Source organism: Homarus americanus, unplaced genomic scaffold (genome assembly GCF_018991925.1).
Source record: "Homarus americanus isolate GMGI-L3 unplaced genomic scaffold, GMGI_Hamer_2.0 scaffold18547, whole genome shotgun sequence".
Classification (NCBI taxonomy): domain Eukaryota; kingdom Metazoa; phylum Arthropoda; class Malacostraca; order Decapoda; family Nephropidae; genus Homarus; species Homarus americanus.
Window position 1 is genome coordinate 1,087,500 of NW_024725521.1, and position 21,494 is coordinate 1,108,993.

General features: G+C 38.7%; 1 protein-coding gene across 3 annotated transcripts in view; it reads left to right on the forward strand.

The window, feature by feature from the left end:
• Positions 1-14,023, forward strand: part of LOC121865213 (protein kinase C-binding protein 1-like) — an 88,114-nt gene extending 74,091 nt beyond the window's left edge. For all 3 annotated transcript variants that reach the window (XM_042364552.1, XM_042364553.1, XM_042364554.1), the window contains one exon: positions 329-14,023. In XM_042364552.1, the coding sequence (XP_042220486.1) occupies positions 329-448 (120 nt within the window). In that variant the 3' untranslated portion in view covers positions 449-14,023. The remainder of the gene's footprint in view (positions 1-328) is intronic.
• The last annotated feature ends 7,471 nt before the right edge of the window (positions 14,024-21,494 follow it).

A 21,494-nucleotide genomic window follows, 5' to 3' on the forward strand; every position in this document is an offset into this window, starting at 1 on the left:
TGTATCATATTTTTACACCATTTTTCATTAAAGAATGTAATCTTTTAGCTGTCACAAGGTCAAGATGGCTGCCAGAGATGTGCAGACATGTTTATGCTCTACTGCACAATGTTCATCTCCTTCATTGTGAAAACTCCCGGTTCACCCAAAAAAATTCCCTCCCTGGAACAAAACCCCCAATAATACATAGGCTCTACCATTTTTTATTTAAACAAATGAATTTCCAGGAATGCAACCCCTTTGTGTATGAGGGGATACCTGTAATACTGTACTGGAAGTTTTCCTTATACTGTACCTGTACTGAAAGGATGAATTTTACTCCTAACAGCAGATGTATGGAAGTGTTGATCCGAGAATGATGATGATGATGGGTCGAGGGATGCCCCCGGGAGCAGCAGCAGCAATGATGAGGAACCCTATGCATCACTTCAGGCCTAGATTCATGTGACCTCCGTCTTATCCTCCCAACATGGAAGAATATTACCAAGTTCAGCAAGAGAGCCACATGTTTCAGGAAGATGTCAAAGGAAGCTTTTAGGCTGAACATTGAATCTCAGATTTCATTTTGAATATCGGTGACTAAAAGATAAAATGTGTGGAGGGATTTGTCCGGGCGAGAGGGTGCGGAGGCGTGTGATGTTTTGTACATAAAGTAACGGTTCTCAAAGTTGTAAATATGAGAAATGATTTGGGAGTTTCCATGGTTTAATAATGGTGGTACAGTACTTGTAATTATACAGGTAAATATTTTTTTCTTCAACTTTCAGCTCATTGCAGCATGCTACTGTATATGTAGATAATAAATTTAACTGTAATAATTGCCTCACCAGAAGGTGCATTTACTGCAGACTTGCTGGCTATCTGCATAATTGAACGTGACACAAATCTTGATCTCAAGCTATGTATACTATACATCTTTAAGTACTTGTGCACTTGGGCAAGTATAATTTTCTACTTTAAAGTTAAATATTTCATGTAGGTAAAATTTATTATTTTAATGAAATATAACATTTCAATGATTGGAAACTGAAGTATATAATTGGACAGTCAGCATAACACACATTGAATATATCATTGCATTGTACAGTACAGGGATATTCATTATTAATCATTTGTACATGTAATCAAAACTTAATGATTTGTCTTTTAGCAGCTTCCAGTATGTGGTGGCTTCTGTCAGTCTACATGAGTTGACCATTAATTATATTAAGATATACATAATTAGGTATATATCTTTTTTATTCACAAATTAATATTTTCCTCAAGATTTGAATTGTAAGCAAGACTCTTTATCCTTCCAGAAGCTTTACCTTCACAACATAAGGGCTACAGGGTTACATGTCACTCATGTCACAAAAATGGTGTTCCTAGTTTGTTTCGTACTAAATACAAAGTGCTTCACAGTCAGGCCCCTCAAAATACCGATATCTGATTAGCATGTTTCCTGAGGAAAAATTAACATCAATATTTGTAAACATCATTTCATCATCAAGTTTATTTGAAAAGAACAATTGGATTTTCGCTGCACAATGCAGAAGCATTGCTATGTATCGGGTTTGAGATGCCGCACTGTATATTTGTACATATACATATAAGAACGAGAGTGAAATGTTCGGAATTTGTGTATTTTGCCCATAAACCTGACCCCTAGTTGGAGTGATTTAGGACGGTTAGTCGTGTAATCCTGTCATTTCAGCAATGACGTTGGATTAGCTACATTTGAGAACTTTTTTCAACAGTCTATATTAATTTGAGCATCACCTAACAGATAGCAGTTTCCATCACGTTTTATGTTCACTGTGTTTCGTATGACTGTCAGTGTTTGTTGACCGTAGAGGATGATTAGTGCCATGTTGATATGTATGGCTCTTTACATATGTGTGAAATACATTTATAAAAGTAATAAATGATATAGTGAGCCAAACAGCACAGATATTTTACACATACAATCAAAAACTTCTGGAAAACAAAATCCAGACAGGATATTGGCTCACACGTGGTTGGTTTCTCTCTACCATAAATTCTTTTTTTCATCCATTTTAGTGTTGATTCTGAATTTGTTGTATAGTGCCCGTTTATGTGCAAGTTTTGATGCTTCCAAGTTATGCAATATGGGATTGAGTCATTTTATTTATGTGTGTGTGTGTGTGTGAGAAATACTAACATCATGCAGAACTAATTGTATACTCTTCACAGTCTTGAGTTAGCACTGTTACTCCTACATCATTCATTAAAGATAAATTATATCTTGGGTGTTCATAAAGGCTGAACTATCCACAGCCTCTAAGGTCTATGCTCTCTATTATTTTGTAATTGGTTAAATACTTGTGACAATACTCAAAATTTGGTGCTTATTTCTGAGCCATGGTTGTGCAAATATTCCAGTAGCATGATATTCTATTGGTAGCTATTACTTATAATGATATTCGTACTAGTTTAAGATATGTGTATGATATTATTTTTGGACAGGTGTGGTATTGTGTGAGATTGTGTAGATAACTGATTCAGTTCTCATTGTACTGTATATTTTAAGATGCTTAATAATGTGCAGTATGTGGACCAGTAAATGGTAGTTGGTATCGGTAGGGATTGGAAATAATGTCCCGAGTTAATAAGGCCAAAAGTGTTTAAGACTGTTAATATTTATATAACCGAAGAGTCACTTACATGCTGTGAACCTGTCTGAAGGATTAGGTGAGTTCACTCCTTTAATAAATGGGCTTTTCAGGCATCATAAAGCAAAGACATATAGTGGACTGCACAACTAAAAGAAGAAAGAGACAGTTACATACAGAATTCATCAAGTAATGTTTCAGTCTTTGACACTGTAAGGTGTTGGGAAGATGAGTTATGGTATAGTCTTCATGTGACCAACCTTTAATACTGGAGGAAACAAGTCCTCCAAGATATAATGATAAATTTGCCAAATTTTATATCTCCCTGAAAGAGAATATTGTAAAGTGGAATTTAATAAACATATTATCCATGACTAGCACCCAAATTTACTTTCACTGATTGACATGTTTATTAAGTGTATACTGTAATATATTGTCCTGAATGGAATCACCATTTATGATCTAATGCCTTTCAGACTGACTTGTGTGTATCACCTATGTCTTTGAGTTTGGAACACAAATTCTTTGGCTAAAGGTGGGTGGGGCTAATCTAAAGATTAATCAACCCTTCTGTAGCAACTCTAGCCTTAAAAAAGGGTCTGAGATACCATAATTAATGCTTAAGGCTGAGGGTTAACAAGTTATTAAATCACACAACAATCTGTAACCTGTTTTTCATTAGACAGACCCAGCCACAGACAACCCCCCTCCCTTGCCTCTGTCAGACTTGGGGTCTGCTGACTCCACCTCTAATTTGGGGAAAAGCTAAGTACATGACCTTAACTGCTGTGTACTGGGAAGTGTTGCAAGCAGAGCTTAGCACCTCTGTGTTATGTAACTGGTAAAGTGTGTGTTTAGCTTCCTATTCATTGTTTTCAAAGTGTTTGCCTTCAATAAGAACCTAAATAAATGCAGCTGGTGTGATGGTTCATGGAGTTGTATCACCCACACTTTGACTGTCTTGGCCATGCATATTATTAGGAACTAATTCTTACAGCAGATACTTTGTTGAAGAGTTTGTAGGTGCTTTCTGAATAGTTGTTGGATCAATTCTCTTGGAGTTTTCACATTGGTGAATTTGTTTACAGTGTTGGATAATCAACTCCCAATTTTTTTGTAGTTCTTTCTGGAAGGTTCCACACGTGTGCAAGTTATCTTAAAACTTAAGTAAGTGTAAATAAAGTACACCGACCTTAGCAGAAGCTTTTTTTCCCCCTAATATGATTTGATTTTCCTCCCAATGCTGTTTAGTTCAAGACTTATTCAAACTCCTTTTTTGACTGACTAAGAAAATAGAGAAAGAATTTATATAGTGAACAGGTCCTCAATTTTACAAGTTGCCTGTGTGGGTTTTCTAGGTATTGTTTTTACACAGTTATGTTTAGTTTGATCTGTTGGGTTTAGATATGGATATAGAGCCTCCAAGGTAATTGGTTGATATGAATTTTATCAACTGGCTGTGTTCACCATCTCCTTGAGAGTGCAGTGTACTGTATTATTAGTGTAAGTAGGCCATGTTATACCACTTACACGAGGATCCTAACTTTCTGTGGGACAGTGGTTTATATTTTTTCCTGTTGTCCAGGACAACACTGGAGAGCTACATGGTTGAGGGGAGTTGGTAAAGTTAGTTCCTTTTGTCTAGGTTTGTCACCTCTACTATTATATTATGGACTTAATTTCCCTTTTGGACATTGACCAGCTTTTGGAGCTTCAATCCACCACCTTCTTTTCTACATCTGGCTTCGTTACTTACGTTGCTCTTGAAAGACATTTGGTAACAAATGTCTTTCAAGCCTCTAATCCTATTTTTCTGACTGAGCCTGTAAAGGTAATCCAAGTTTATTACTTCACTTAAGGTTCCATGAGGCTAAATGAGCTGGAAGCAAGGGGTGCAGTCTGTCAGTGAAGAGAAAGTTGTACTCTGTGGTTTCACAACTTGTTTCTTAAGCCCCATTTTAAGGGCTAGAGTTGGTATGGGAGGTTTATTCAATTTTTAGATTAGAGTTCCTTGGTGTACATATACAGGAGTCACTCATTCAATACTTGGTCATAAAATGGAATTTCAGACTGAATCCTTCATTTTGTTCTTTATCATCTCTGAGATAATCTTGGCTTATTTAACATTCTTGAAGAAAATTTTAGTTTTTATATATACAATATGTATTGATATTTATTATACAGTATATATATTGTTTTGAACTTGTGATTGATTATTATTGGGACTTGTAACTCATGTGCAGTGATAAGATGGTACTTAAAGCTTAAACTGTTGTCCTGATCTAAGCCTTGATGGGTGGCAGGTAGGATTTTATTGATACAAGCTGGGTACACCTGGAGGTTGTGTTGTATATGTTTAAGGTATTTTTATACATGCATTATGTATTAATTAATTAGGTTCTTTTTGTGTTCTTTATTTTCTTATATTTAATTTACTTGCAAGGTAATTTTATTTAATTATTTCTTTCCATTTAATTTTCTTCACATTTTAAGGCAGTTGTCTTGAAGCAGTTTTGCTGTTTACTGTAGTGTGTGAGAAGGATTTAGGCCTGTAAGTCATTTCTCTCAGTTCTTATATGGATAAAAATAGTACCAGGTACCTTTGGTTAGTACTAAGGTGAGGGTAAGCAATGTAAAATTGAACAGCAGTGTTTCTCTTTATAGTCATTTAAATGTTTGCAGATGATTCAGTACACATGGTGTCACCTAATTTGGGTAAGAAAATGAAATGTATGGTTGAGGAGGAAGATGTTAACTTGGAGGGCACTCAGAGGGGTCTGTGTTCACTATAGGTTGGCTGTCTTTCTGTTCATGACTATAGCAGCTGTGGTCACTCGTTATTGTTGTAAAGTCCTGGACAAAATCTGTCATTTGATTTCTCTCAGGAGGATTTTGCTCCACTACTTAGGAACATCGTGATTTTGTGTAACATCCTTAATGAATAAACATTATCTGTGTTTAAATTCATTTATGCTACATGTCACATTACAAAGCAGAGTAGTAAACAATTTATGAGCCTCTTCTATCCGATACATTAGTACTTCAGGTTTGCCAGTTTCGTTATTTACAAATGGATAAACACTTTTGTTATAATTGTAAAGTTTTGGGTCATTGTTCTTTCAGGTATTAGTTTCAGTGCTAAAGGCCAACTTTAAAGTGCTCCTACATGCTGAAGAATTCTACATTTTGGTATAAATGTTATGGCAGCTAAGAGGGTGAGGAGGATGTGAGTTAGGGGTCTTCCCGGTAATGTATCTCACATGAGTGCAAGAATTTACTTCATTCAGTCGGGGAGTTTAAGTTGATTGACACAAGGTTACATGTTAAGATGTTAAGAAAATGGAATGTAGTTAAAATTGTCAATGCTTTTTGTTATGAGTCAAAAAAGATAGTCTTCTTACACTGGAAGGTCTATTGTCACCCATGGAAGCAATAGGGACAAAGAAATGTAGTGCCTTTTGCTTCCATCTTTGACCCTTGTTTGGTAGTTTCTTGCACTCCTCATAGTCCAAAATACATGTCAAAGACTGCCAAAACTCAATTATCTTTTTTTTATTCTCTCACAATATTGTACCTCTCATATTCCTACCTTATGCACTCTGCCTTTTCTTTAGCATAAACGCTAAAGAAACTCATCTTGTTTTTTGTTTTTGTTTTTTCGGGCCGAGCAAGTGACAGTTACTCAACTTAAAAGGTAGACAAACCAACATAAATGTCAAGTAGTCTACCTAAAGAGTGAACAGACCAACCAGCAAGTGTCAAATACCCCTCTTACAGGATTGACCAGCAGGGGGCAACTACATCAGGGTAGACACACCAATAAGTGGAAATATCCTTCTTATGTTTTCCTCTTCTGTTGCCTCATTTTCCTTAATCCATAAAAGTGGGGTGATTAGTATTTAATAGTTTGTGAATACTTTATGTACCATCCTGCTTAGAACATGAGAAAAGGCAAGTTGCTGGTGATTCCTTCCACAAACTGGCTACAGAATCACAGAGGAGATAGGACAAACGCATAATTGCTGTACAATATATATCAATTTCAGCTGTTGTCTAAACCCACCCATGTTATTCACATTTACTTATTTTGTAAATTAGTTATCAAAAGCCGTGGAATTGTATTATTTAAGTAACTGACTATTTTAGGGCCAATTATGTTCTAGTAATGAATAATAAGGAATGTAGGCATCATTTCAGTTACCTGAGTGCAGCATTTTTAAAGTAGTTACAGTACTCATTTAATTTCTCTTCTCTGCTGTTACTTTACAACTGTTATATTGATGGTGTTACTGTGTGTTTTATTACAGTTTGTTATTCTCTTAAGCTCTTAGTGTTTTAAACTGAACATAATTCATATTACAGGGTATATGGAGTAGGTCCTTGGCCATCAAATCATGTACGTATATACAATAGTCCTCAAGTATTATTAGTGAGATAACTTAATATTTTTCTGGCTTATGTCCTCTAGTCAAGTGGCTCTTCTAGTGCTGGTAACTTTCAGGGATACTGTACTGGGTTCCTTGTCACCCCATTTTATTAGCAAAGTTGATCTGTTAAGTCATTTTGAATAAAACCGTCCCCTTCTTTCCCCATCACACCAATTTACCTCAGAGGAGAAGATGAGGTGTTCTCTTGGAGAAATTAAAGAGTTGAACTGAGAGTAAACATGTTTTTCTGACTCTGGAGTGAGCCACCAGCATTGTCAAAGTAAGCAGACAACAACACAGCCACAAGCGCACCCAAACATTGGCACGAAAATCCTAAATATCATATGATGTCCACTGCCCTTCTGAGTTTTCCTCTCAAACATCATATGATGTCTGCCATCCTTTAAGGGTTATTAGCTGTATCTGTTCAGTCATACTTCACACCAAAGCTATTTGTTTTCATCATTGTTCTGGTCAATCCACATTTTAAAATACTGTTCCCAGTTGACTGATAATCAAGAGCAGATATTTCACACTAGCTCTGCCCTGGCCTGATAATGTTACTACTAAAACCTAATGCCCAGCCCCTTTATGAAAGATGAGGGATTATTGATAGAAATATCACAGTTCTTGAAGTTATCATTCAAGGAAGACCAATGTTATGTTTTTATGTTCACTATTTCATAAGATTTGTTGACTTTTTTTTACCATCTCCCAATTGTGAATTAGTGTATTGGCTTAGGTGGCCAGCCTTTTGGCCTCACACCACCTGCTGTAAAATTTCTCTGACATCATACCTCCGTCCAAGTTATTTGTGGATTTAGCTCTTTGAGAGACCATCACCCCAATGATGGAAGAGATGTGAGCTGGCTCGTGAGCTCAGGATAACCATGAGCTGGGTGCTGGTTTGGGGGTTATGTTTGATGACCAAGCTTGGTTGGTTTCATTCTATTTTCCTGGGGATTTAGTAAGCTTACATTTGATGTTTTTGGTTAAATCAATTTGAACCCTCATGAGTCTGCAACTAGCTTGGATGAGTTTGGCTAGTCAGTGAAGAGCATTTTTGTTAGAGTATACTGTATACTGTATAACACATCTTAATCAGACAAATCTAAGGTACCTCCATGCAACCATAGTATACCAGTGGAACCTTCATACAATTGACAAATCTAGACCTGTTTGCCTCTGGACTTTGCCTTAGTATTAGAAACCACTCATGATGCATTTGAATGTGAAGTTATGAAAATTGCAGAAAGAGTGATTGAGAAATTTATATGAAAAGAGTGGACACTAATGTAATGTACAGGAGTTTGGCTTCATGCCAAGCAAGGGAACTACAGAGGCAACTACAAGAGAAATATAGATGGACGGGAAGGAAAGAAAGATTGAATCTGGCAAAACAAGTATTAAAAAAGTGGTGTGAGTGAAAGACCTGTGGTGTAAAGTGGAAAATGGCCATGTTCTGTCTTTAAGTAAAGTTTTGGCAATAACTCGATAATCAGTGCAATGAGTTTGGAAGGTGAATACAGAAGAGGAGTAGTAGAGTAGATGGCATACTGCATTACTTTGCTGACTTTGGTGTGGCATGTGCAGGCAATCATGTGTCAATGGGTGACATGATCAATGCTGGAAGTGGTGCTAAATTCAGCTCAGTTGCAGGAATCAGAAGTGGATGATATATATAAACTTAAGTGAACTGAAATGGCATTGGTGAGGTGGATATGTAATGGGACATTAAAAGATAGGAAATGCTATTCAAAGGTAAGAGGGTGGCTGGGTACTAAGAGCACAGTATTGCTGAGGTTTTACATAGAGGTAGGCCAAGATAGTTTTGTTATGTGGAGAGAGTGGGGGGAGACCAACTAGGTCAAGAGATCCCAGAGTCTAAATATGGAGGGGAGAGAGCTTGCAGACCGAGAATAACACGAGGAGAGAGAGGCCGTAAGAAGTGACCTCAGAGATAAGAAACTGATAAGAGAAGTTGCAAAAGTCCATGCAGCATGGGGAGTTGCCATCAGCTAAACACTGCTAACCCAACTCGCACAAGCATGGATAATGGATATTTCTAATCTAACACACCTGCTAAGTTGCAACTTAACGTCGTTTTATAGTAAGGTTTGGAGTTATGAGATAATGAGGTTTAGATTAGAGTGTTCCCTTTTTAATGAGAACTCCTTATAAGTGCTTGAGTGTAAAAGCTTCTTGTACTTAATGCAGGTTATGTTAGTTATGTTGGCACTGAATAATCACAAACGGTTGCTCTGCTCATCAGTGGGAAGCTGGTAGTGATTGAGAGAACGGGTTTGATTTGATTTCCCTAAGACAGAAAAACATTTATTTTGTCTTACTAAGACAGTCTTGTCTTGCATAGTTTAAAACTGCATGTGGGCATTGAAGAACTTCTCTGGAACTTTCCTTCACCCTTTGGCTTAGTATTATATCTCATCTTAAAAAAAATTGGATTGGACCCCCACGAGAAAGAGAGTGCCTAGCTTGGTGAACTTCCAACCTTTCAGTTTCATTTCCTGTAAGCAGTATTAGTATGTAAATTGGTCTGTGTAAATTTAATACAACAGTACTGTACTTTCTTACTTTGAAACTGGTAGTTAGGCTAATGCTAAACCAAGTGTATTAAAGCTACTTATGTGGTCCTTCTCCCATAGAGACTTTGCACTGCCTTGGAGTGGTAGAGGGGATGCCTTTAATGGAAAATGAAATGGAAGTGTGGTTTTTGTCTTCTCAGTATCTCTGTATTAACTTGAGTGAAGGAAGTTTTGGTTCCTCAATACTTCCACCAATATGTGGGAGAATCTGTTCATAAGAGAAGTACATTAGTGTGTTATATTTTTTTTTAGACATGTCATTATTTGCTTGTGCTGCTAAACAGGAGTCATCAAAATTTATTTCCCTGTAGGAAATTTCCACAGTTGTGATTTTTATTACAACTCAGTTCTCTTGCTATACCACTGTAAAGCTTATTGAAGGAACATTGAATGTTCAAGCAGAAGATTTGTCTGGAGAGGCAGTTTTACCTACTGAATGGAGTTTGAACAACGAGTCCTCTTTTGGTTTATTCTTGTGGATTTCATTGTCTAACAATAAGACTCAATTATTATTTATCTTTTCCTTATGACTGCACTCATAGAGTGAGTGTTATCGTTATACATAAAAACTTTTGATGGTTTCTGTTTATTCACTTTTCCCACCAATAAGAGTACAGTGCTTTAGGTGTTACATGGAATTTTGGTCTTGATAGTTCCTTTTTATTAGTATAGATGTCAGATCTTATCAGTTCCCTTTAATGTTCTTTGTAAACCTTCTATTTCTTACTATAGTACTTATGTTTTGGAGAAGATTTCCTGTTTACTGCTCAGATTACAGACAACTAAATTGACAGTGTCAAAGGACTGAACAGTAAGGGGAGTTAGTGAAGGTATATTATATTCCTGAACTTAATAAATGGCAAATAATAAAAGGATCAACTATGGTAAGGGGCTCTTAGCAGCACTGCCTCATCCCTGTTATCTAGCTGACTTTGGATTATGAGGGCTGCTTGCCTAAAGGGCATAAGCTTGAAGTGGATATTTGAACCTTAAATCCTGTTTTCTTAGCAGAGCTTTGTCAACGCTTTTTGGGTTTTAGAATGGTGGATTGAACTTAAAACAAAGATGGTGGAATTTAACTTAAGCTTGAATTATGCTGATTGGACAGACATTATTCTAATTGTCTTCCCATCTCCATAGGACAACTGTTGCACCTAATGTAATGTGTATGGGAGAGTAATTGGTTTACCCAAAATGAGTTAATAATCAATCCTGTGATACAATGAGGTACATTAACCCTTAAACTGCTCACATCCTCCCAGACCTTACCTCATATGCCCATAAAATTAACTAAGGAAAATTTTACATTATGAAAAGATAGTATTCTATGTGAAAATAAAAAGTAACATATACTCCTGCCTTCCCTGTGTCATATGAGTGCATAGAACGTGTGGCAGCAAAAACCCCAAAGCGGTGACCATCAGCCTTACCTAGCAATAACTCGCTCTCACTTGTTTCGGATTCTGATACATCAGACCCGATACTTCCTCTTCATGACTGCTGAAGACGATCCTTTGGTACTTGCTTGGGGTAATAAACATGGGATGCTTCGGCTTCTTCCAAGGGCTCTGGCAGGAAGTGCCGGGTGGTATATCGTTTATGGTGGCTAGAGTGTAACTAAGCCCGTGTCATGAGTAGGCTCGCTTATCTTTCCACATCAGTACAGAAACCCATGGGTGCCTGGAGCAACCACTTGTCATCTGTGGCCTTGAATGTTTCGTGGAGTAGTTGCATAAGAGGCATGTCAGTGCCAAGCAGTTGAAAGGTTAAGGGACCTAGCACACCTATTTGAGCAGTCCATATTATGTGCTGTCTGACTATGAGTTCTACCAGAAAATAGGATTTTGGGATTAGTTCACCATTTGTTCATACATTAAAAATACCTAAGTTGAATTTTGGAATTTTCTATTAATATAGTATTATGAATAATTGAAGTACAGATATACTTATGTACTGTAAACCAGTAAACATAGTGGACCTGAATCCTATTATATTTTAAGTATTTTCTCTAGTACTAAGATAATTATTGTGGCTTATGGCTTTGATCACATTTAACTTACCAACGTGTACAACTTTTACTGGTTTGGCATACCGTACTGTACTGTATAAAACAACTAAATATGTTTTATTTTCCCAGCTTTCAGTTTACTTGCTTTTGTTTTCACAAACATTTGTAAAGTACTTAAGAAATATATTGTACCTGGTTGTTGTCTTGTAAATTTTGAGTTTGTGAAAACTTATTGAAGTCAATTTATCTTTTTTATAATTTCACAAGACATGAAAGTTGTAATTGGTTTCATCAACTTTTGTAAATAACAGTAAAGTACAGTATGTATGTTTAGGTGTTACCTAAGAACTAAAGTCATTTACAAACATTTGCTGCTGTGTCACAAGTAGCTTGGCCACCATACAGCACATACTGTACAGCATCAGTCACTGCTGTAATAAATTTAACTTCCAGAAAACTTGAGTCCTTAAGATAATTAGGAACTCCTTTTGGAATAAATGTTTACCCATATGTCATTCTTCTATATTTCTTTTGTGTTTCCCCAATGATTTTGTGCTAAAAATTACCATGTCAGATTTTGATAATTATTTTATTTACCATGTTCTTGGTCTGTGTGACTACTAATACTATGCTTGATTATGCTGCACATAATCGTTCACACAGTATGTAAGGTATGATCGGTCTCTTATTCATAAAACTCTGTCACTAGTTTATAACTGAAATGGAAATTTTACAAGAAGGGAAGAGTATTCTGAGTTGGCTTGTTGCAAAAACCAGTAAAACTGATTTTAATTATTAATGTGTGTTAACAACTTTGAACAATTTTGTGTGTTTTGAGTTCATCTTGCAACCTGTGACAGTCTTAGTGCAATGTGTATGTATTTATAACTGGTGTAAATTAAATAATATGCTTTCTTTTTGCAACATTCTTTTAAATAATTGTCTTGTCAGTGTTAGTAATAACACACCTTAACAACATTATTAAAAGGGCAGGCTAATCATAGCTGTAACATTGTCTTGTATACTGCTGTGTTATTTAAAGATACAATACAAGACAAATATGTGTTTTCTAGAAAAAAATTTTGCTAATGTTATTTGTATAAGAAGTTTGAAAAATCGTGAACTCTTTCATAGCAGCTCTTAAACCTAATGTCACAAGCAGCTTTGTCTAATAATGCTTTCCTAAGTTAATTTTCATGTTGTAATTAAGGTGGAAGGTGAAAACCCAGTTTACAATTATTATCACGATATACTGTATAAACCAAACAAATGTTTTACTTCTTGCATTGCTGTAATGAGTTTTAGCCACTTTGGAAAGTGAGATTACTGAATGAGTATTTTCTTATTGAACCATACCAAACTGTTTCATACAAGACCTGTCCATTTTTTCTGTGTTGTGTTCAATCTTTGTGTGATATTGGTGCTGAACTATTGAGCAAGCTGTGGTTGTTGATATTGTAGGTTTTGAAACCAGACAGAATTGTCAAATGATTTGTACATAAGTACTAACTGTTTATTCTAAGATGATTTTGAACAAGAGTGCAGCTTCTCAGTGATGAACTGTTGCTCCTTTCTGATGCCGAGGGCAGCTATGGTTACAATGTTAATATGAGGTTGAGTGTAAAGTTTTTATCATTTAAGTGACGTCTGTGTACAGGCTGGAACTCAATATGTATACCTCTAGGAAATAGATTAGAATTTGATGTGAGGACTAAGTTGTAACTGATAGTATTCAGTACAGTGTTCAAAGTTGTTCCTAGAAACTCACAAAGGTGCACAACCATTATTTCTAATTTCTTATGTCGAGCTATTTTTTGTGCTTACCGTGGAGGTAAATCTAACTCCTTGTAAATTAAAGTTTATATGCTACAAGATTATATACATTGTCATTACGGTCTGCAAGTTTGTGTATTGTTTCACAGTTGTCAACTTTTAGTAAACATGCTATCCAGAGTTGATAGGAAACAAGATGGATGTAAGTGTATCATTGGATTATTATGTTCCATAATCGAATGTTCTTCATAAAATACAATACCCTTTGGCACTGGTACTTGGAGCCCTGGTACCAGAAGACAAAGCAATTAATTTACATAACGCCCATAACTTCTCATCCAGTGCTTCTGTGAATACATCATACTGTTTTTCATTTTAACTTTATTGCTTAATTGCTTCCACACATCAGTTCTGCATTCATAATTTCCACAGTTTTTGTGTAAATACTGTACCTCTTCTGCTCTAGTAGTGATCCTGTAGTTGTGGATATGACCTGTAGAAAATGTTAGTGATTTATTTTTCTAGTAAACAAGTAGTATTTGTTTCAGTGACCTACTGTATCAAGTTTTTCAATACTTAAAATAAACTTTCTATGTATTTAGTTGTTTAGTTGTGTGACACCAAACATGTAAACTATATGAACTTTGAGACTGAAAATACATGTGAAATACACAAACTTCCTTCTTAAAAATGACCATCTCTGTCTTAGAAATAACCTGGTTGAAGATCAGTAGCAGACATGTGTAAGATTAAAAGAAAATATTAAGGGATGGACAGTACAGCTGCTCCCCAACTTAGGACGGGGTTAGGGATCCAAATCCAGGTCAGAAGTCAAAATGGTCATAAGTCGAAAATGCTTAAATAATACATAGAAAATCTAAAATGGGTGTCTCTTTTTCTTCTCAGCACCACAAAACTCTCACTTTTAAGCTTGCCACCATTTTAAAGTGAATTACAAATGAAAATTTTTTCAGTACACAGCGCAATCACTGACGTTGAGACTCGAAAATACATAATTTGACAAAATTTTGGTACGACTGGGTTTATGTCCGGGTGGTCGTAAGTCGAGTAGTTCGTAAGTCGGGGAGGAGCTGTACATGATAATCCTGAAACTTGGTAGGTCTCCTTTTCCGCTGCTGCCGCTGACATACTGGGATAACTTCAGAGTCCTCCCTTGGCACAGCAACCTCAGTCGCATTCTCAGAGGGTCCCTCTCCTGTCACGTCCAATTCCGCTAATCGTGAACGGTGCTCCTCTTCCTGGACCCTGGTCGGGTTCCCCAAATCAGTACGGCCCTGAGTTCTTCCAGGATATCTGGTCAGGTCCTTGTCGGTGGTGGGTGACTGTTCTTCAGAGACTTCCCAGGTGTACTGCCCTGGCCCATGATACTGCCATAGACGATTGACGTAGACTACCTTCGGCTGAGTCTTCCTTCTTTCCCTGATCCGGTAAGTCACATCTGAAAGGCGTTCCATTACAGTGTATGGTCCTTCCCATGGACTTTGCAACTTAGGTGACTGACCCTTCTTCCACAGAGGGATATAGAGCCAGACCTGGCTTGCTTTGACATCATGGTTGAGCTTCATCACTTCACCCGAGAACTCGACAGCTCATTGAATATGATGGTTGATCCTCCGTCAACCTTTCTTGGAGGCATTTACATAACTGATGGTTTCTTCAGGAAGTTCTTCATCAGGTGGTCTTTCTGTCAGCAGGGCCACTGGCAGCCACAGTTCGTGCCCCAGCATTAGTTTTGTTGTTGTGTATCCAGTTGACTCAGAGGCAGCCGAATGATATGATATCAGCAGAGCAGGCAGCATCTGATCCTATTGTCTTCCACTCAACACAGTAATTGCCCAGTTCTTGTCCCAAGGTCCAATTAAACTTTTCTACCATTCCATCTGACTGTGGCCGAAGTGGAGTGGTCCTAGACTTCCTTTTGCCCAATAGTTTACAGCCCTTGCTGAACACAGCTGACTCAAAATTTCCGCCCTGTACTGAGTACAACTCGTGGGGCACACCAAACCATCAGAAGAACTGGTCAACCAGAATCCTGGCAACAGTCTTGGCTTCCTGATTTGGGATGGCATACGCTTCTGGCCACTTAGTGAAGTAATCCATGGCCACACAGATGTACCTATTCCCATCTGCAGTGAGTGGCAGAGGTCCCTCTTCAATGGTGCACCTGCATGGTACTATCGTGCACCAAAGTCGTGTCCACTACCCAGCCACAGTGAGGGTTCGAATTGCCTTGAGTCTGAAGTTTCAAAACAGCTGGGGGAAATGCTATGGTCGGCCAACAGATGTCGCCCACTGTAATATGTGGTGGGGGGGGGGATAGTCTAGTAACAGGCTGTGTGTAGGTGGAGCATAACATCGTGAATTCCGCAATCACTGATAACAATAAGAATGTCATGAAGATAGTTAATATTATTAAGCATGGTGAGAGATGTGTAACGGGTAAATAAAAGCACTACAACAACCATATCTCTGCCGTTCATGGCGACTGATGGGCACACCAGTAATTAATTCTCCGTGACTACCATTACTAGTAGTCACGGAGCACAGGGTTGCCAACTCGGATTTTCAAATGTCGCTAGGCTGGTACCTAAAAGTAGCTAAATGTCGCTAAATCTTCCATGGAAAGTCGCTAGCTATTATTCCCCTTCAGAATTTGATGCAAATTATATTTTCATAATGCCGACTATAATGGACGGAGTATAAATAAAATGCATTATGTAAAAAATAAAATATTATTTTTTAAAGTTTAATGTGCACACTTACCTATTATTCAATAGTAATTGCATCCCAGTCCTCTTCGTAGTCGTCGGTGAACAACTGTAGAGTGGAAGCATGTAGCGTTGTCTAGGTTCTCGTGCAGATATCTTGTAACTGTATGCCTCCACAGTCCCTATCTTTCTTAAAATATCACTAGGAAGTTCATAACTTGCATAACAGGTGTTCTGTCTTTTTACCCATACTTTATTGTAAGAATTGCCTTTAATGTCGATAGTTTCATTTTTGTTGCGCAATTTTGATTTCACAAAGTTCATATTACTAAATGTGCGCTCTACATCTGCGTTTGAATGCGGAAGAGATAAGGCAGCGAGTGCAATTTCAGCCAGATCATATGGTTTTCACCTGTCGCATCTCTGTAATTTGCCACTTCTGACCACAATTTTAGGGTGTTAGATGTTTCGTCCAGATTGTGTGATGCAGTTTTTCCACTGAAATCAATCTTGGTAAGGGTGCTGAAATCTTCTGTAAATAAGTGTGCCAAACCAAGTATATCTGATTTAATAGGCTTCAAGCATTCATCGGCACTCAGAAAAATAGACTGCAGCACACGAATGTTGTCAGGTGTTGCCGAAGTTGTTTATGAGTTCAACCCGTTCAAATGCATTGTCCCTAACCCCCTGCATATATTATGGCTCGAAATTAGGAAAACCGAGTTTTCATGGACAGTCCAAAAGTATCCAGAAAGTCGCTAGATTTCTGTGGATATCTCTAGATTTGCGACAAATCGCTCTAAAATGTCGCTAGAAAATAACAAAAAGCTCTAGATCTAGCTACAAAGTCGCTAAGTTGGCAACTCTGACGGAGAATACACAAGTTGTTACCAGGATTGGCGCCACTCACACCAGGGGGAGGAGGTGATGTCGAACACTGTAACATGCCGAGGTCTCATTCCTACCATCGTTGTCACCAACAGGTAAGTCACATTAATTTGTCAGCATAGCCCATGTCGTCCTTATACTATTGCAGGGTGTCCCATGAGACAGCAAATATTTATAGAGGTGAAAGAATATGTGATATTGAGTTGAAAATCTTCTCTACACATAAGCATTTTTCGGTTAACTTTAGAAGTGAGGTGGGTTTTAAAAATTACGCAGGGCAAAAATTTTGCCATGTTATAATTTATTTTTCTTACCAATTGCAGCCATACTGTGTGCTGTTGTAATCTTTATTGGTGGATTACATAAGGCCTATTAATAGCGTGAAAACCCATTTGAAGATACTGTAATGTTCCATAACTTGCATTAAACATCATCATACGTTCACGAGTTCCAACTTGTGCCTAGCCTCCCACCCCGCGCTCTCTACCCACCCAGCTATTAAACCTCATAATTTGAGCATCGTGGGTTACCACACCTAAATACTAATTGACTACTTATTCTCTCCCCACACTCTCCCTCCACCATCCCCCCACTCCACTCCTCCCTCCCCCACCTCTTCCCTTCATCCCTCCCCAAGACTAACGTCAATCGAACATTCCATCCCATCACATTACCTTCCCCTGCATTCCCCAACCCCCCTCCCCTTATTTTACCCATGGCGACGATTTGGACTACTGTAATGAACACTCACAGAACCAACGACATGGCTCCTCCCCCTTGTATTTAGAGTTAAAACCTTTACAACAAAGGTCAATCCCACGTAACTTGAGCCGGGTTAAGATATGTGGAAAAAAACCAGCAACTCCCATGGCCACCCCCTACCCCAACCTAAAATCATAGCCACCACGTCTCTATCTCTATCTATAATGAAAAGTGTAACTCTACTCAGAAAAAATAATGAATGGGCCCTCCAAACAAATTAAAGATGAGGTGCACCCCACCCAAATAGGGATGGGCTCTCCATTTCCTTTCGCCTTCTTTTCTCCACATCCTTTCCCCCCTCCCATCGCCCCAGTCACCCCAACCTACCACCCAATACCATGCATTGGGCAGAAGGCCACACACTTTCTCTCCTCCTAAAAGTCTGTTCCGTTTAACCCACATTCTTTCACTACTAAACCTTCTTCCCCCTTTCCTATATTTCGCCATCGCTATCGGTATCTCCCGCCTCAACTCCGCCATTTGTAATGGTTGCCTTGTGTAATTTGTAAAATCCACCTCACGGCTAAACATAAACCAAAAAATCCTTATATGTATATAAGTTTTATACTCAGAATCACATATTCTTTCACGTCTACAAATATCTGCTGTAATTAGTGGGACACTATTATAATTATATGACAGTTATTATATGAGCTCCTTAGTTAACTTCACCATAAAAATATGGTGTTTGATGTGCTATGCGTTTGGTGGTTATATTTGCCGCACGTTACCTTACTCGGTTATGTTACATCCCCAGTTGCAACCTGGGAGTTTGGGTTGGGTAATGTAGTATTTTGAGCAGAAATGGAATTCAGAACAACTCGATGAACATGAAGAAAAACGTTTTTATATAACGAACCCTAACGTAATGTAACCTATTACAGTTATATGTAATCTGGGACGAACATGTCATAGCTGAAAATTGTCAAAGAAATGTGTAAAGCAGTGGAAAACCATATATTTTGATTACCGGCGAGGCTAACTACCTATAAACAATTAATATTTGACGATTGGCAAAAGTCCTGGGAAAATGAACCAACAAGTCATAAGCTAAAATGATCAAATCATCAGTTCATCTTTGGTCATCATCAAAACAATCCTCTCAACATCACGAAACTATTCTGAATCGTCTAAGAATTGGGCATACCGAATGACGCATGGCCAACTCACGACTATCTTTCGTTAATAATTATCAGTTTTATTTTAGCTAATGGTGGATAGAAGTGATTTAAGAAAATTAATGAGATTATATACGGACCAATCGTGTATTGTGTTCTTTCCGCCGTCCAGTTTATTATTTTCATATGAATCAGTAAAGCGAACCAATGAATTAAGGAATCGAAGCACCTCGGGTTCGCCACTCGCCAGTGATCATTAGAGGTACGGCAGTGGTGGTGGCAACATGTGTGTGTGTGGTCATACAGTATTTGATCGCTATTTCCATGTTTTTTGTTTGCTGTTTGTGGCATCGTGAGGACTTCCAGGACTCTACGTTGTGGTTATTAGCAGTTGAGTGAAGGTAAGGTGATAACAAGTTGTGTTGTTGTACTGTGGGGTCCAGGGAGGAGGAGGCGGTAGTGTAGCTCCGCCGTGTGTACAGGGGTTGTGGATGCCGTGGCTCGGACAGAAAATACTGCTATTAAGATGGCTATTAGCCTAAGCTAGTATGTGGATAGATAATACTGCTATTCATCATCATCGTCGTCATCACATACACGCCATCATTATCGTCATCATCATAATCATCATCACACACACCACACATTACCACCCCTGAGCCCTCTCCCCTGCCCACCTTGACTACCAGCAGTGTCAGTTGGTACAAATTAGTGGTTATTTCGGTTCGTTTACGCCATGTTGTAGATTTTCTCATAAAAATAAATATATCGTAATACACCAAATAAAAATCTTTGTTTGGTATATGCAATAAATTCTGATTATCTACATGACATTACGTGTAATTTATTCAGAATGTATTCATCATGCAGAACCTTTACCTATGGGAATATGTCAACTTGTCGTTTGTATCATGAGTTCTGAGTGGCTGGTCACCACAAAGGAAGCGCTGAATCTGTATCGAGAGCTCTGAGTGGCTGGGCACCACAAACGAACCGCTGAATCAGAGTCGAGCTTGGGGCCACATTTCTCTGAACCATCTGTGATTTTTGTTGATCAGCTGAATAAAAAACGTTTCCCATTATTTCCTGCAGAATCAACTCAGTTTTTCTGTTAGTGAGCATTTACGTGTAATATCCGGTCCTTATCATTACAAGAGCGTCGGTTCGATAGAAGTTTCGATCGGGTGGTTCAGTATCTGGGAGTCGAGCTCTCAGTTGTCACTTTGGAAGGTATCAGTACTTTCTTATGGTGTCAAATTAAGCAAAACAAATATGGCCACGCCAGACATCCGATTGAGTGTTATTACTAAGGTTCGCAAGTGACGCTCTATATCATGTGCATCAACAACACAAGAGCGTATGTTCGTACTGGAGATGGTTCAGTGTGTGGTGGAGATGTGGATGAACTTTAGACCAGGGACAGCCAGACGTGGAGGGAGGTAGCCGGCCAGTAGTGAGACGGTCGAGGCGATTAGTGTATGTGTGACGGAAGTTAACGTTTACAAAATGCTCCTAAATTAATACATCCAGTTGTCAAGGATTATAAAATACAGACGCCATCATGTGTGTGTTGGTGTTGAAAAATATAAGGTATGTCGCTGTGTATATTTCCCTTACAACTTATTTCTCTCTCCAATCGTCAATTCGATAGCCCATTAATTGTATAGAAATGTTGATGACTGGGACTTAATTATATGGAATGATCTTGACAGCTTCACTGGGCTAGAAATCCATTTCAACGTGATTTGGTTGTAGGAGTTTAAGGTTAGGTACCAGAACAAGGTGGCCACCCACGCTGATTAACCCGACCTTCTCCCCTAGACCATTATCCGGTTTAGCATTTATACTTCTTTAAACTTATCCAATTTAAATCCGTTGCTACGAGTCTTATCCTGCTCGGATATTATAAGAACTTCATCTATAATTTCTCTATTGATTCCTTTCACCCATTTAAATACTTAAGTACTTCACCACAATCACTTCACCGTAATCATTTTGCCACAATCACTTCACCACATTCACTTCACCACAATCACTTAACCATCACCAAAATCACTTCGCCACAATCGCTTCACCACCCTCCCTCCCTCCCTCCCTCCATATCATCTCCACCCATCACCTTCCCTCCCTTCCTCCCTCCCTCCCTCCAACTCATCTCCACCCATCACCTTCCCTCCCTACCGCCCTCCCTCCCTCCCTCCCTCCATATCATCTCCACCCATCACCTTCCCTCCCTCCCTCCCTCCATATCATCGCCACCATCACCCTCCTCCCTCCCTCCCTCCCACTCATCTCCACCCATCACCTTCCCTCCCTCCCTCCCCCTCCCTCCATCATCGCCACCCATCACCCTCCCTCCCTTCCTCCTCCCTCCATCCTCTCCCTCCATCTCATCTCCACCCATCACCTTCCTCCCTCCCTCCCTCCCCCTCCCTCCATCTCCATCTCCACCCATCACCCTCCATCCACCTCCCTCCCCCTCCCTACCTCCCTCCTCCTCCCTCCCTCCCTCCATCATCTCCACCCATCACCTTCCCTCCTCCCTCCTCCCCTTCCTTCCTCCTCCCTCCC